General features: G+C 41.4%; 1 protein-coding gene across 1 annotated transcript in view; it reads right to left on the reverse strand.

Moving 5' to 3' along the window:
* Nucleotides 1–6,703: 6,703 nt before the first annotated feature.
* Nucleotides 6,704–16,153, reverse strand: part of PDIA4 (protein disulfide isomerase family A, member 4) — a 35,578-nt gene continuing 26,128 nt past the window's right edge. The window contains exons 2-10 of the mRNA XM_009895049.1: nucleotides 14,438–14,615; nucleotides 12,537–12,742; nucleotides 11,723–11,861; nucleotides 11,017–11,222; nucleotides 10,181–10,339; nucleotides 8,900–9,051; nucleotides 8,346–8,502; nucleotides 8,023–8,256; nucleotides 6,704–7,443 (exon numbers count right to left, since the gene is read on the reverse strand). Coding sequence (XP_009893351.1) covers nucleotides 7,028–7,443; nucleotides 8,023–8,256; nucleotides 8,346–8,502; nucleotides 8,900–9,051; nucleotides 10,181–10,339; nucleotides 11,017–11,222; nucleotides 11,723–11,861; nucleotides 12,537–12,742; nucleotides 14,438–14,615 — 1,847 coding nt within the window. The 3' untranslated portion in view covers nucleotides 6,704–7,027. The remainder of the gene's footprint in view (nucleotides 7,444–8,022; nucleotides 8,257–8,345; nucleotides 8,503–8,899; nucleotides 9,052–10,180; nucleotides 10,340–11,016; nucleotides 11,223–11,722; nucleotides 11,862–12,536; nucleotides 12,743–14,437; nucleotides 14,616–16,153) is intronic.

Raw genomic sequence — 16,153 nt, forward strand, 5'->3', positions numbered from 1 at the left:
CAAGGAAAACTTTTGCCACCATGTTGCCACCATAAAGCTAGATGTATCGTTCTTATTCTGAAAGGTTAACACTGTATTCAATTTAATGAAAGAGAAGAAAGAAAACTTGACCTCAGAGAAAGGAAGTGCCATAGACAGCAGAGAAACACACAATAACTGCTTCTTTCTGGTGGCAAACAGATGAATCCAGCAGGGTATTTTTGAATGCATTTGATGGACTCTCTGAAGTCAGTCTATGAAGCAACTAAATTTAGCTGTTAGTTTCTCTACCTATTACTAGAGGAGTACCTCGAGTCAGGCAATGCTCATTCTTTTACCACCATTAAAAATGTGTGGTCTGAAATGGTTACTGATAAGATGAAGATGAGGAAGGTTCCAAACCAGACCAGTTTGGGTTCCCCCCCTCCCCCCCAACAGATCTACAGATCTGCAAGATCTACAATTCCCACTAGAACATCTTCATATTGTTCTACTCATTCTACCTCTGAGCTGATGCATTTCTCAGACTAAGTGTTTCCAGATTTTCTTGCACTCATACAGTTATTTATATCTATTTGCTATTAGCCTATTTGGGTGATTAGCTGAATTGCCTGGTACTGCCTGTTACTCATGGTTACATATGTGTAGTGATTTTTACATATTATCCTAATTTCCTCTTTCCTTTCCATGCAGTATGTTTTCCATCAATGAATGGTCTTTCTGAGTGTGGTGTTTCACAGCCAAGAGGATGACTTTTTCCCATAGTTCTACAGGATCCCCTCAGGCTGAAGTGTTTAAGTACTGTATGTCTGGTGAAGGGTGACCATTACTACAATTCTCAGCAAAACGGGCTGCATTGTTAGGGAAAAAAACCAACCAAATACACACTGAATTTCTCCACCACTGAAGCTGTTGCCACATCACTGTGATCAAAGACAGATGTTTTGAGCCTTACCTGTTCCATTATGAGAAAGTGCCACCCTTAGATCCACTACTGTACGGCTACAGAAAACAGCATGCTTCAAGGATCTCATTATTACTTGTGGTGCATCTTGGAAGTGAAAGAATTAAAACCACAGCCCACTGACACCTTTCTTTTTTTATTTAAAATGTGACTTTTCTATTTAAAGATTAGCTGGTTTGTCCAAATTGAACATTATGGGTGTTCTCTCAGAAAAATAAAGAGGCAAGTAGATTCATAAGGCCACTTACTTTTCAATGGACTGATAAACAATAAACACCCCTCTTGATGCACATCTGCTGTAGTTATGTGCTCTATTACTGCTGCTTCAGGCTCTTCGAAAGGATCTTGAACAAAGCTCAACCCACCTATCAGTAGGCCCTCTCTGAAGATGTGCTGGTTGGGAAGAGCTATGGCTTAATGAAGCTAGTGGAGTTTTACTGGCTATCCTTTAGTTTTTAGATCATCTTGAGACTGCAAAAGACCAAAACGAACTCAAACAACAAAAGAAGAGCCAGACCCCACATTAAAATACAACTAAAATCTACTATCCAAAGGCATTAGCAAAAGTAATGAGATATTTCACATGGCAAGTGAACGCAAAACTGCCTTCCTTACTATAAGCAGTACCACTTTCAGGAGGCATGTTCCATTTCCTGAATGCATTCTGTAGTTCAGAAATGAGTATTAGTGCAGCATCAGCACTTAGCAGAGTTGCGGAGCTTTGGTTGTGTTGCACACGTCTTTTTTTTGGAATAGATGCATAGGTTAAATGCAAGTTATTAGGCTGGATATGGAAAATAAACAGCTGAAAACTTGTGGCCTGATATGTAAAGCAATCAGAATAAGTGAGCAAGTGGTCTTGTCTAGTCTTGATTTCTCTGACTTTATGGAAATGTGAGTTACCATTTGCTTTTTTCTGAACCCTCCTCTGCTGTGTTTTCTTTCATTCTGCTTTTGTCATTCGGAGCAACAATTTACCAGGCTGTATTGCTGAACAGTTCCCCCCCTACTATAAGGCAAAACATCCTGAATTTCAGGAAGGCTACTGTAATTTAGACAAAACAAGGAGCAGAGCATTAATCAAGAGCAGGTTGACAAGCATCAATTTTCACTATGAAGAACAACTGGCTGTTTAAAACACCAGCGTGTGAAAATCCACCAGAGGACTGGGTTACTGATTGTGACAGGGGTTTTCTTTGCATGATTGGATTAATTATAGCTTTATTTCGTCTACCTTTTTGTTAATCAAGCCACACACAGTTTGTGATTTGAACACATAGCATTTCTGAAACTGAAACTTCTACCTTTCTAATGTGAGGATTCAAGGTAATTCACAGAACAGATCTCTTCATCTCTATACACAGAAATGAAACTGGAGAATGGCTACATCCTTCCAGACCCCAAGCAGTCTCACCCAGCCTCTGCAAAGACATGATAATTTAGATTTCATGGTGCATACAGGGTTTGTCCAGACATTCAGGAATAGTGCAGAAACCAACGCTGCAAAGGGTCAGATAACAGCACAGAGGCTTCATCTAAAACCAGGTGTTCGGAGCACAGAAACTCCAGCACTAACATTAACATGACATCAGTCTCTGGCCCCTGAGAGCACACACAACTGTGTCTAAAGGAACAGGCTTCAGTGCAGAGAAACCTCCAAAGAAGTTGAGAGAAAACAAGCTGACTTGTAAGCTCTGTGGGATTCTGGGCAGAGATATCAAGACAGGTCGTGCATGCCAGGGAAAAGTCTCTCCTGCCCATGGCCGCATGGCTTCATGCGACCTACCATGGGTCCATGCACAAAAAGAAGGGAAGCCCTCCCCTGACACACTGCCCTAATACACTGAGATTCCTGCAACACCTCCATACCTCAAGCTGTGCAGCACTACCAGCTGAAGTCCCAGAAACGCCTGGCAACTGAGGCAAGGTACTGCAGCATTTCAGTGCCTTCAGCTAGGGTTGCTCACAGACCCCTGCTCTGCACTGGAAAAGGGAATTTTACAGCTTAAGCACAGCAAACCAAAGCCAAATTGCTTAACAAATACAAGGCTCTGTACCAGTTTCACTAAGTGGATTATGTACTTGTTTGCACAGGGCTCCATGTGCTCATTACCGCACATCAAGGGCTGAGAGTATGGACTGCAATACTCAATCCTCTGATCCTTGTTCATTTCCAATGGAGGCTGTGAGCAGATAAACTTTGTGGAGTAGTGTCCAGCTCTGCAGTGCCTTGCTTGCTACCAGTCAAATCTTGGGCCATACCCAGGCATCACCATAATTAACAGTTTTGAAGTACAACATTGCTTAAAGTAAAAACCAAGTAATAACCTTGACTTCAAAGAGACATGTCCCCCTATTGTCAACAATCTCTTCCAGTACCAAAAAAGCTAGCACTTAGTGTAGCATCAAGATCCCAGACCAGTATTTACTGTTACCTTCCACATCCCACAGACACAGTACAGACACTCACTCCAAGGAACTTTGGTTGTGCTAGAGTTGCTGTCTACCTTAATCCTTGACCCTTCAGGGAAAGGAAGTGGCCCTGAAGAAATCTCAAGATTAAAGACTTAAAGATGTACTACAGTTTACAGAAAAAAAAAAAGAAAATAATTGTTTTCTAGAGGACATGTATGTGGGAGATATTTACACCAGGCCAGACTCCTTGGAGCCTGCCGGGAACTGTTATTACTACACAAATCAGTCCTGTGCTGAAGCATAAACTGCAGGCTTTCTTCCACCTGGAACTATCATCAGAAATGATGCTCATGTAGCTGTGGGTAAGAGCAAGTGAGGGGAGCTCCCTTGTTCTTCTGCACACATTTTTTTTTTTTTTCCTTCTGTGAGAAGGGAACACCAAGGCTAGTCAGCAGCACTTAAGTATCCTAAACTCCATTAATGTATTACCTAGCAAAGCATGCTCCAGGAAGGGAAAAGCAGACATGCATAATGCATTTAAGAAAATTCCAAAAGATGGTATGACCTGTTCCCCTTAAAATCAATTACCTGAAAATTGATATTAATGAAAAGAGCTTTCTCTCTCTACAGAGAGATAAGAGACCTAATAATGTAGCCATCCCAGTGAGTTTCACAGAAAGTTGATGTGGTGTTGATAGTGCACACATCAGGGGATAAGATACTGGAGCTAAGTAAAGCAGTTTGCTTTCCAGTACAACTTTGCCTGAAGTTGAGAGAAAACAGTATCCTCATCTTTGCTGGGAAGAGATCAAGATAAACACACCAATTATGGGCTGCAGATGATAAAGTGTGTGGTACAGCCAAGGACTCACAGGAAATGCAGTCAAATGACACTAGTGTAAGGATGGATCAAATCCTCATTCCCTCTACTGCTCATAACCCAAATCCATAACCTACTTGGGCTAACACTGCCTGCTCTTGCAGCTCACAGTTGTCAAGAAACCAAGTTTCTACTACAGCTAGTGTATTCCTCTTCCTTACTCAGCTCTGACTTAAGCACCGCTGCTCCAGAACAAAATTCAGACCTATGAGCACAGCCCTGAAATAATTGTGTACCAGGCTGCCTCCACCTGCGGAGACAAGGAAGAGAAAGACAGCAGGAGCACCATGCAAACACACCTTGGACACTCCCTGAGACCTTGTGCCTTTTATGCCACGAGGGCACCCAGCAGGCTGGAGAGGTTATTTTCAACCCAGAGTGGTGTCAGCCCCTGCTGGGAGGAAGAAGTCTACAGAAACAGTACAGCATTGGCAATGATGTTAGTAAGTTAGCACCTGCAAGAAGAGAGGCAAGAAACTCTTATGCTCAACCTTGACAATTATTGTCCTGAGAAGAATGGAGCTTCAGCACTGACTGCAGTGCCCACTGCAAATAAGGTACTTTTCACCCTTCCTTCTACATGTTTCACATTTATCCTGTGTCCTCCTGTTGGTTAGATGACACCTGTTTTGGAATAAATCCCTACAAGCCTGTGACCAACTAAGAGGCAGGAGCAATCTACTTCCCTGCAGTATCAAACAAGGTATTTGCTTAGGGATAGAAGCTGATTAAGAACTGATTTTAAAAGTCTGTGCCTACTTATTTGAAGAACTGAGTTGATCTCAACTTGCAGGCAGGACAGAGCTTGCTACTTGGCTTGCTACTTTCTAAACTTGAAAAAAGTCACCTCAAATGTAAGCTGGTGCTCAGCTAAGTCTGGTCTTGGTCCTGTTGCCTATGCACAGACATTTATCACAGTTGATGGCCTTTGAAGGCTCTGCAGAAAAGCTGCAAACAGAAATGGCAAGTGATGGGAAGATAATGCACTTGGTAAGAGTCTTGTAGGTCAAATATTGCCTAAGCTTAAATGTACAGACATGTGTTCAAGACAGAAGAGAAAAACCCTCTGCCATAAGAAGAGGAAACTGACAATGCCAGGTCCTGAAGCGAATGATTACATTGCTTTAACACAAAGAAGCAATTGAGATCTGATCCTGAATAGTTGCTTAGCGCTTCCCAGCTTTTGCTGGTAAACAGGAGCTGAATAGCATTCAAGCACACCCCAGCACCCTGTGGAGATTTGGTACCATCCCCTTCATTCACGACCTGGTGAGCTTTGTTCACTAGGTTCAGATAAATTGCTGTTAGTTAAGAGAAAGCCTTCATGCAGTCTCACACAACTCTAAGAATAATTCTACAGCCACGCTTTGCTGAATAGGTTAACAGCCAGTACCCTGTTAAGGCAGCAGGGAGGCATGTCCCTTCAACAGGGATGCAAAGTGCAGTAGGAAATTATGCAGGGATTATGTACCCCCTTACAGGCCCTTTTGGGTCCTTGGACTATACCTTAACAGCCAATTCCTGGACATGGGTTTACCCTTGCTACACAGAAGGGTATCTCCCCAGAATAAAAAAGATTGGGTGGTGGTTTTAGATTTGCACACCCTCCAAAAAGTTGAAAACAAATGCAACAAGGAAACACTGAAGGAAGACTGATGATATTAGTCTTCTGCAAGACAGAAAATAGTGCTGCTAGCAGAACAGTGCTATCCATAAAATGAAATATGCATCAAAACTGCCTCAGTGACACTCAAGTTGCTCACACCACAGCATCACAGCTCTGAGAAGAGACAGACAGTGCTTCTGAAGTATATAAACCTGCCACTCCAACACATCACATAAATTTATGAACATATCTAAACTGGGACATTCGAGATCAAAATCCACTTTTAAACACACATACTGCCAAGTGGAGCACAGAGTAGATGTGATTATCCTTTGTACCTGCAGTAATAGCTACAGGAATAAAGTCCATGAGAAGGTCTCAGTCTACTTCCCCAAAGAAGAATCACTACAGAACTTTCCTCTCTGCAAAAGGAAAGGAGATGGTGACACACAGATCTGATACCAGAATCCAAGCGTTACTACCCACTAGATGTTCTTTCTGCCACACTCCAATTACTCCAAAAAATACTTAGCAAGATTAAGATATAAATGGACCAATATGGACTAGTTAAGAGGTAAATTAGAAAAAACTTGCTATTTTAGCATCACCCTCTCTACAGAGGGGCACAAAGCAAAAGCAGACAGGTGTAGAGCACATTTAGTTAGCAAGTCCCTGTGTTGTGTCTCAACAGGACTGAATAATTCATCCACACTTTAGTCAACTTCCATTCTTACCCTCAGCAATGAATACAGTGATATAGTCACATGAACAGGTATACAGAAATATAACAGAAGAGGGACTGGCTCAAAACACTGCTCCCCCCAGTAACCATACCAACAAATAAGACAAATCTGTTTGGCAGAGGGATCTGGTTCTCTTTTTGGTAATATCTTTTAACTTAAAAAACAGCTGCATTGGAGTCAAATAATCAAGCTCAAGATAGTCACAAAAAATAAAGGATGTATTTTTCTCCAAAGATCAAAACCATAACTAACGTAAGACATTCATATCAGAGAAGTTCAGTGTCCAGAAAAATTTTTCTGCCATATAAAAAAAGATACTGCAATTGCTTTACTGCTCAAGAATTTCCTTGCTCAAACTGCTTAATTCTTCTCTCACAAAGTTTTGTCTGTAACTTGCTTTTAACTACAATGTACAAACAATTATTCTTCACCACCCTTATCTAAAGCTCTTCTTTTGTTCTGGAGAGTTTTGTTGCATGCTCCTCTATAAATTTGCTCAAATGCTCTAAATCTCTGTCTCCGCCTTCAAATTTAATAGGGTTGTTCTTCTTGTCCCTTGGAGCAAAGTAGATAGTGGGGAATCCCTCCACTTTGTAGCGGTCACTCATCACATCGTTGGCAGTAGCATCCATCTTGGCTATGACTAGATTCTTCTCATTCCTGTATTTTTTGCCTAGCTCAGTATACACTGGTTCTAGTTTCTTGCAGTGTCCACACCATGGGGCATAGAACTCTATGAGAACATCATTCTTTGGATCCATTACTATGGTATCAAAAGTTTTACCCACTACCACTTTCACAGGCCCTTTGTTATTTTTTGGCACTGGCTGGGACTTCACAATAGGCTTCAGTTTTCCTAGAAGGAAGCAAACCACACACTGTTGTTAGAATACGGTAAGAGCAATCATTACAATCTCCCACAATAAGAAAGGGCAGAAGTGCACCCTCCTGCCAGGGAAAAAGCATTGCACCAGTAAATGAATTTACTTCTGCATGAAACATAGGCTAGTTTGCTGGTGACATTTTAGCAAAATAACCTTGTGAAATACGGGCAACAATTTGTTTCACAATTCCTCAGAACTTTTCTCCCTCTTTTTATGGGTGTCCATCCACAATATATTAGAAAGTGATTTATTATACTAGTCCCGTATATAAATAACCAACTCACACTTCAAAGCTGCAAGAACACGCTTGTTAGACTTGCCTAACATGCTCAGTGTTAGAATACAGCTAGATGCCACAGCATAGTCCAAGCAAAGTTAATGAACGGAGATTAGAAAAACACAATCATAAACCAAGAAAAATCCAAAAGCTTTAGGCCATAGAAAATTGTAAGGTTGCACATATGACTTCATTGTAGCCATAGCCTCAGGAAAAACTCTTGGAAGGGAACACAAAGCAAATGGCTTAGAGAACCCAATTTTAGAAACTGTACCTTTTTTGAATGCCAGTACAAATTGCCTGAGTACAGCAGAGTCAAACTCTTCTGGCTCCATGGCATATTTCTTGCCACCTTCATCCAGAATGGCGACATTGACATCCTCTCCACTCTCAAGCAGGCCCAAGTCTTTTATTTCAGAAGAATAATCTTCCTCATCAGAAACAGCAAACACGTATTCAGGGAAGTCTTTGGCTACTTCCAGGACTTTGCCTCTCCAGTACTGAGTAGCTGAAAAACAGAACACAATAGGATTAGTAATCTCTAGTTACTGCTTGCTTCTTCTCAAAGAGGAAGAACAGTAATCTTAGCTCACTTACCAACACGATAGTCAAAACTAAAGTCTACAGAATAATAGACAACCACTAGAGGACGCTTAGCATATCTTTTAGCATCATTGGAAGGCTTGCGATGACCAACTAAAGGCAAAGCATGTTTTAGCACATGCTCTTTAATCTCTGATCCATCTGTAGAGTCCTGTTTAAAAAATTAAGAAAAAAGTTCAGACAAATGGATTTAAGCAGTATTTCTGTTACACACTACTAGAAACTAATATTGATGCATGCATGAATAAGAAAGAGGGGCGTGTTATAAACAATGATGCCATGTTATTCTTCAAATCTTTGAGCACTAAAGATAATTTAGTATTCTACCTTCAAATTGAATATTGTAATGGTAAATTATTATATGAATACATAACCTCTGGGTTTACTTTGTAAAGCCTTCTCAAAGCAATACAATTTCAGGGGACAAACACATTGCCTCAAATATCTAGTGAAGTACTTCCAACAGGAAGATGCCAATGGCTCATATATACAAAGAAAGAGTCTTCAATCCGTGCAACAAACTTTCTAGCTTTGGACCAGCGACTCACTTTAAGATCCAAGACATGCATCTTGGGCTCATGCTTCGACTGAAATTTTTCTGGCTGCATGACAAGCAGTTTTCCCGGAGATGCTTTCAACAGTTTTGCAATCTCACTGCTGAAGGTGTGGTGGAACTTGTAATCTTCTCTTAAACCGTTAGCTGAAAAATTAAGGTTATGGAGAAGGAAAAGTCATCAAGAAGTGAACTGAGAGCCTCCAACTGAAACCTTGAGACTGCACTGCAAGGAAACTCTCTTCCTATTTTCACCGGGACATGGAATAATCCAGAGTCTTAGAGAACAGCTCTCATCCAGGTGTGAGAAGCATGTGAAAATGCATAGAATTCAAGTATGCTGTTCAACAAACCATCTATTTGATGGTTTGATTTTACATATTCAAAAACCCTGAACAGCTTGCAAAACATACACAGTGAAACAGCTATTTGTTTATAGTCTCCTACCTCTTGGCTTCCCCCCAAATAACAGAAAGTAGAGCTGGAAAGGAACTCACAAGGTCACCCAGTCAATCCATTTGTTTTGGGGCAGCCTGGGAAAAAGTTCTGTACCTTGTCAAGCTGGAGCAACCAAACTGGCTCCTAATCCGACTATAAGTGATGGCAGCCCCAGATGCAGGCATAGCTGGGGAAGAATTGCCCATACTGCTCTCAAGGCTCTGGCAGAAACCAAGAGTGCCTGTGAGTAGTTTGATCATGCCAGACACAGGGATTGATTGAAGGGACTGAGCACTTCAAGTGCTTAACCTGTTCTGTGTGATATCAAATATTATTAACAGGACCATCATTGTGTCATATCAAAGGGGTTTTTAAGCATAAGCATTGCCAGGAGTGGTCTAGCTAAACTGATCCAGAGGTGGATGAATATTCTTTCTCCAGGGCCCTCATCCCAAACAAGTTCAGCAGAGACCAGCCTCGAACTGTCAGATATGAAACAAGCAATAGCAGATGGCAAAGCTAGCAAGGCTTTAAGCCAAGAAGTTGTGATTTATTCCTCAGCTAGGAATTTTCCCTCCTTTCTAGTTTTGCATGTTTTTAGGGACAGAGTACCAAGAGGGGGTATCTTCTGTGACTGGCTGATATTTTAGTTATAGCCTCAAAATCTGGTGTCAGCTTTTTTCTTGAGTACAAGTGGAAGATCACCCTTCAATCTCCTTCCTTATTCCTCTTCAACCTCCCCCCACTGAACTAAGCAGAAATAAAGCATCTCTTCATGCCCAAACTCCTGGACAGAATATCAACAAAACATACATTAATATTTCAAAACATTCTTTACCTGCTTCCTGATAGAGCTGATAGGTTTTGTCATTCTCTCCACTAAAGACACCAATGATGATGACATCATCCCCATCCCTCAGAAATTCCTGTACCTGCTTGGTTGCCTGAATCTGTTTGGATGGAGGACCAGCCTGTTCAATCATGTAGTCGACAATACCTGTGAGACAAACCCACCCCCAAAAAGTTGCTTAGAACATTTATTGAACTGAAAGGTTCAGGCATTCCCTCTATGACATTGTTTAATACCACATTTCCTGTGAACACCTTTCTTTCCATGCAGCCCTCCCACAATAACCAAAAGACGAAATTAGCAAAGCCTCAGTCCAAGCTTTTAAAGCTGCAGTTCTGGATATTCTTTTTCAAGTTGGTTTCAGAACAGGTGACCAAGCATGAGTTCCACGGATATCAGCTGATCTTTCAAGAAACCCTCCTTTCCTAAATTCTAGACCCTTCACTGTCTCCTCACCTTGCTAAGAGCCAAAGTTCTACTTGGATAGCCTTAAGTCTTCCCTCTTATTAAAACCTAGTATTGAGCAGTTTGCCAGCCCTTACGGCACATTCCAGTGCGATTAAAGGCTACCCAATTACATTGCCACGACTTCACCATGTGTATTTAACTTACTTTACATTAAAAGGAGCTTACAGTACCACCATAAGACATTATAAAGATTAGGGACAAATTTATACTGCTGGCCTATATAGATATGTGGGCAGTTTTTCAGGTTTCCCCAACTACCTTTGCTATGATGTTAACAAGTCTGCAGGTCCTACAGATATGTCAAAACACTTGTGGTCAAGCCCTCAGAAAATAAGAAATAGCAGAAGTTGCAGTACCATATTTTTCCCGTGGACCACTGTAGTCATAAGGTTTGCCCTTGCGGAAGATTTTCAGAGTTGGGTAGCCAGTAACGTCAAACTTCTTTGCAAGCTCAGTTTCAGCAGTGGCATCGACTTTAGCCAGGGGAATAGGAGGTGTGCGCTTGCTGAGCTCCTGGGCAGCCTTCTCGTATTCTGGAGCAAGTCTTTTGCAGTGTCCACACCTAGGGAAGGAGACAGAAGGGCAGTTTTTACAAGCCATGAGTCCTGCAAGGCACCTTCTACTTTGGAACTAAAAGAGTTAAGTCTTCCAGAATGGAGAAAGTAGAAAGGGGGTTATTCAATTCACAGGGGATGCTTCAGGCTAGGAAGACTTGCCTTTCCAACCTGAAGCTAGCCTCTATGTCTGGCCCCACATTAGTACAGGTAGTTTCATTTTTAGAGGCCATTTTTAAACTAAGGACCAACTCCCTTTGGTTTTCAGTATCTCACAATGTGTTCCAAAATCAGTAAATAAGGAGACTCTTCAGTGAAGTTTTGGAGACTGCTCCTTGCTGAACAACAGGTCCAGTCTAGTTTTCAAATGATTTGTAATGTGATCCTAGGTCCAGATTAGAACTAGAGTACACCAGAGCTACACACACACCTGCACAAGGCAGGGGTTCACCAAGCATACTCAGGCCAGCTGTGGTAGGAAAGTACAGGTGACTGCCTTCTTGCTTACCATGGAGCATAGAATTCCACCAGAATTATGTCAGCACCATTCACAACGTCGTCAAAATTATCCTGGGTCAATACCAGGGTAGCTTCAGGTGGAGGGGTCCAATTGGGGTCAGAAACCTCCTTGACTTTGGCCACAATTGCTGAAATACAGTTCAATAGTCCAATTAGCAAGTTTGCATTATCATACCAGGAGCATATCAAATACAAAAATTGGTATCAGGAATCTAAAAATCAGAGTGGCAAGCATGATCTTGGACCAAAGCTTACATGTCAAGCTCACACGAGAGCACTTTCTTAATCAAGTTCCTTTATGCTTTACTTCATTGTTGGTATTGCCAAGAAGGTCTTCTCTTCACTACATAGAGCAACTGACTTACGCACAGCGCAGATCTGTACTTTGCAGCACATAGCATGCTATTTCCATCTCAAAACAGACAGAAAAGATAGTTTTTCCCCTCTGACTGAAGCTGGACACGTTCATTAAGCAAGAAACAACTGCTTTTATATACAGCCAACATACAGACCAGATGTCTCTTATTAGCTGATCCTTCAGCAAGCATGAGACTACCTCCTCCTCTAGTCAAGTCATATTTCTAGAAACCTTCCATCAGTAACAGCACTAACCCACTACCTGTAAATTTTTCCCTCAAGCATGCAGCCATTTGAGAAGATAGGCAAAATTTCAGCCTTCATAATATTATTCTGCTTAAGATAAAGTAACTTGAGATCAAAGTCCTTCAAAATTGTCACATTAAGAAGCAAGACCATATACTACTTTGCTTTCCTACAGAGAATTGCAAAGGACTGGTGCTTACCATCTTCTGTTCGAGAACCATCATAGTCAACAGGTTGTCCTTTTTTCAGGATTTTGATGGTTGGGTAGCCACTGACATCAAAACGACTTGCTAGTGAAGTGGCTGCAGTAGCATCTACTTTGGCAACTGGAATAGGAGGATCATTTTCCTTTAGAGTTTTGGCTATCTTTTCATATTCAGGAGCAAACTGCTTGCAATGCCCACACCTGTCATAAGACACAAGTAGATGCATAAACATAAGACAGACTCACAGGGGCAATCTGCTATTCTGCATTTTCAGGATGCCTTCTGACAGATGTTCACAACATCAACATAAGAATATTTGTATTGCTATGTTTTCTGGTCACGGAGAGGTAGAAAGTAACTAACATGCTGTTTTTTCAAATCTCTTTTTTTCCATTCAAAAGCTTTAAAACAAAATTGCAAGCCTTGTACTGTACTTCTCCCTCCTCTGAGCCCCCAAATATGGTCTCAGACTTCAGCTTTTCCCTAGTCTAGGTTCATCTTCTCTACCCAGCACCCTAAATTGAACTAAAGGAAAAATGAACCAGGATTTAAGTTGGCCTAATGAAATCTCACACCCACCACAGCACTGCAGCACCTCTCTCCTCTCTAGCCACACCAGAACTCCTTGGGAAGGAGAGAGGCTCCTGCTGCAAAAGCTGGCACAACAGAGGATACCAGCATAAGAAAAGCTGAATATAGCTTGAGAAGCTGAAGATGAAACCAAGACAATGAAGAAAAAAAAAAAAAGAGGGAAGGTCATGCATAGCAGACAGCCTATACTCCTTAGCCTCTCAACTGGCAGGAGGTGGAATAGAAAAAAGAAAAGAGGCGTTTAGTCTGTGATGACTACACATCTTTCTTCTTGGATAAATTAAGCTTCATGTTCAGTTTTCATGCAGGCAAACTACAGCTGCAGAAATAGTACCTACAGACAAGCAGGGATGGGATTGTCTGTAATGAAAGTAGCGTTAGTTAAAATGCAACTCCACGTCAAGCAAGATCATATTCTCCCCTCTATTCAAAGACTACAAAGGACAAACAAGTAGTCATCTTTATATCACTAAGCCACAAAGGAAGAGAGGTTCTGGCTGCAACATTAATTCAGTAATCCGATTGCAAATCTACTCTACTCTTGTTTTCCCACTAGCCATCCCTATTATTTTTGTCCATAAGAATACAGAAGAAGACAAAATTCTTGCCTAGATTCTTTGTCTCAGTTGTATGCGGGTAAATCCATTGTAGGTCCCTTGAGCACACTGACGTGTTACTCTGTATACCCTGGTATACTAGCAGAAATATCATCATTAGGTAGATGCATGAGGCACTGCTTAAATTGAGAATACAAACGAGCTATGTCCTTACTCACACCACACCCTTCTGGCAAGGACAGAGATTTGAATTTGAGAAGGAAAACCTTCTAGCAGTTCCCTTACTAGGGAAGTCTCCTCCATTCTTCCATCTAGTTGAGGAAGTGCACAAGTCCTCAGTGGGCCAGTACAGGGACACAATAGCAGCCTGCAAGACCATGCTGCATAACTTTCCTGGGGCTCACTGGGACCGCCTCTGTTCCCTGATGGGCACAGAGCAGGGATGGAACCAGGGCTATGCTTCCCCTGGAATGGGATCCCTCAGCATGACTCATATCTGTGGAGAAAGAGCAGCCTGTTGTCTGTAACAGGGTACAGGGGAAGGGAAAAGGGTATCTCTGCACCACCAGAACCATGTCCTACCCTGGACTATGGCAGAGTCCAATGCTTTTCCTGCAGGCAAGCTACTCCTATGGCATCTTTAAAATTGCAACCCAAACTCACTTTTTAGGAGTGTGCCTTGTCGGAGATGCTGCCAATATCCACCCCATCCTGCCCCTAAAGAGGTAACAAAGGCTGTGAACCCACCATGGTGCATAGAACTCCAGCAGCACAGTGTCCTTGTCTGCAGTAAAGGTGTCAAAGTTTGCATCATTCAAGACTAATACACCATTTTCTTCTTTAACTTCAGAATCATCATCGTCGTCATCTTCGTCATCTTCATCGTCATCATCACCATCATCATCAGCTTCTTTTGTAACAGATTCTGGAAAAGTAAAAGTGAAAGTGCAATAGTGATTAGATTGTGTTTAGTTTAACATTAAAATAACACTGCCAGGTTAAAGATAGATTAAGTATATCCTGTGGTTAAAAAAAGTATCAACACGGGTTAGCTCCTGCTCCACATACGATGACAGCCATGTCAGTTTGCAAAGACCTTGTACTCTGATGGTGAAACCCACTCCTATGCACTTGGCAGATGCAAGGTACTCTTTTAAAATAAATGGAGCGAAAACCTCTTTCAAAGAACTTTTGGGGAGGCCTGTGATTTAAGGAGACCAAAACTGCTGGTCCAGAACAGGCCTTTCAAAGAGAAAGCAGAGTTGCTAAATTACCAAAGCAAAGTTAGCACATGAAATCTGAAGCCAGGACATTTCAACTGGCTCAATCTTTGTTGACTTGGAATTTGAGATGGTTTCTTTAATATTTAATCTTTCACATGTTCCTTTAAACTTTTTATTTAAACTGCTATCATACAAGGTAAGCAGACCTTCCTGAACGACTTTAGAAGAATTTCAGTCATAGAACAAGTAATGAAAATACCTCATCCCAAATGAAAACTGTGCAACCATGAAGCTAAAGCCCTTTCAACTACTGGGAGCTCCAGGATTACAAAAAGAAAAAGATTAAGGTTTCTTGTTTAAAACTATTCTCTGCTTAACTTTAATTGGCTTTTGACTAAGCTGACAGGAGTTACTGCAGTAGGACAGCAAATCACGTACATGTAAGATACTTATTTTCAGGACAAGAATCCTGAAAATACTCTGATTTCACCTGGAATTTGAGAGTTAAGAATGACAAATATGTTGTACCCAGGTAAGAAAAAGTGATGAAAATGAACCTTACTATTCTCAGACCAATGGCAGACAATAGGAACAAGCTCACTGTGGACAAAATTATGCCATTAAATTGCAACAGCCATTTTTCTGTTAGAAGGAGGCATTTAAAAAATAAGCCTATATGGTCTCAGAAAACAATATATGCCCCTGGAGAAAATACTTTAATTTTATTTAGAACCCAACTTTATACACCACCAAAATATGAAAGCTTCCAGTAAGGGGACAAATCACAGGAGATCATATATCACATAACAGTAGTCACCTGGATTAAGTTTCTTTACAACTACTACTGTTTCATCTGATCTACAAAGCAGCTAAAAGTACTATTTGCAAGTGGACAATGCCTCCTGTGTTGCTGCCTCTGAGCACTTGCAGTGAAAGGGCTGAACGGTCAAACACCTTTGAAATGAATCTATGGCAGTCATATACCTACAAGACTGTACTGGTGAAAAAGCTAGTTGTCAGGGGGGTTCACCACTCAAAACTTCTGCTTACATGCATGCCCAGCAGTTTTGAGGGCTATGGTTCACCACATGGTGTTCGTGGTGGGTCTGTGCCTGAATTCCCAGCGAGTTGCGCAATGCCCATTGCTTTTCCAAGCAAATCACTTCAGACATGATTCTTCCTGACACAAAGGAATTTGAGCAAAACTAGCCAGCCAATTCTGCCCATGCATCTCTGAAAC

This window comes from Charadrius vociferus, unplaced genomic scaffold (assembly GCF_000708025.1).
Source record: "Charadrius vociferus isolate BGI_N301 unplaced genomic scaffold, ASM70802v2 scaffold101, whole genome shotgun sequence".
NCBI lineage: Eukaryota > Metazoa > Chordata > Aves > Charadriiformes > Charadriidae > Charadrius > Charadrius vociferus.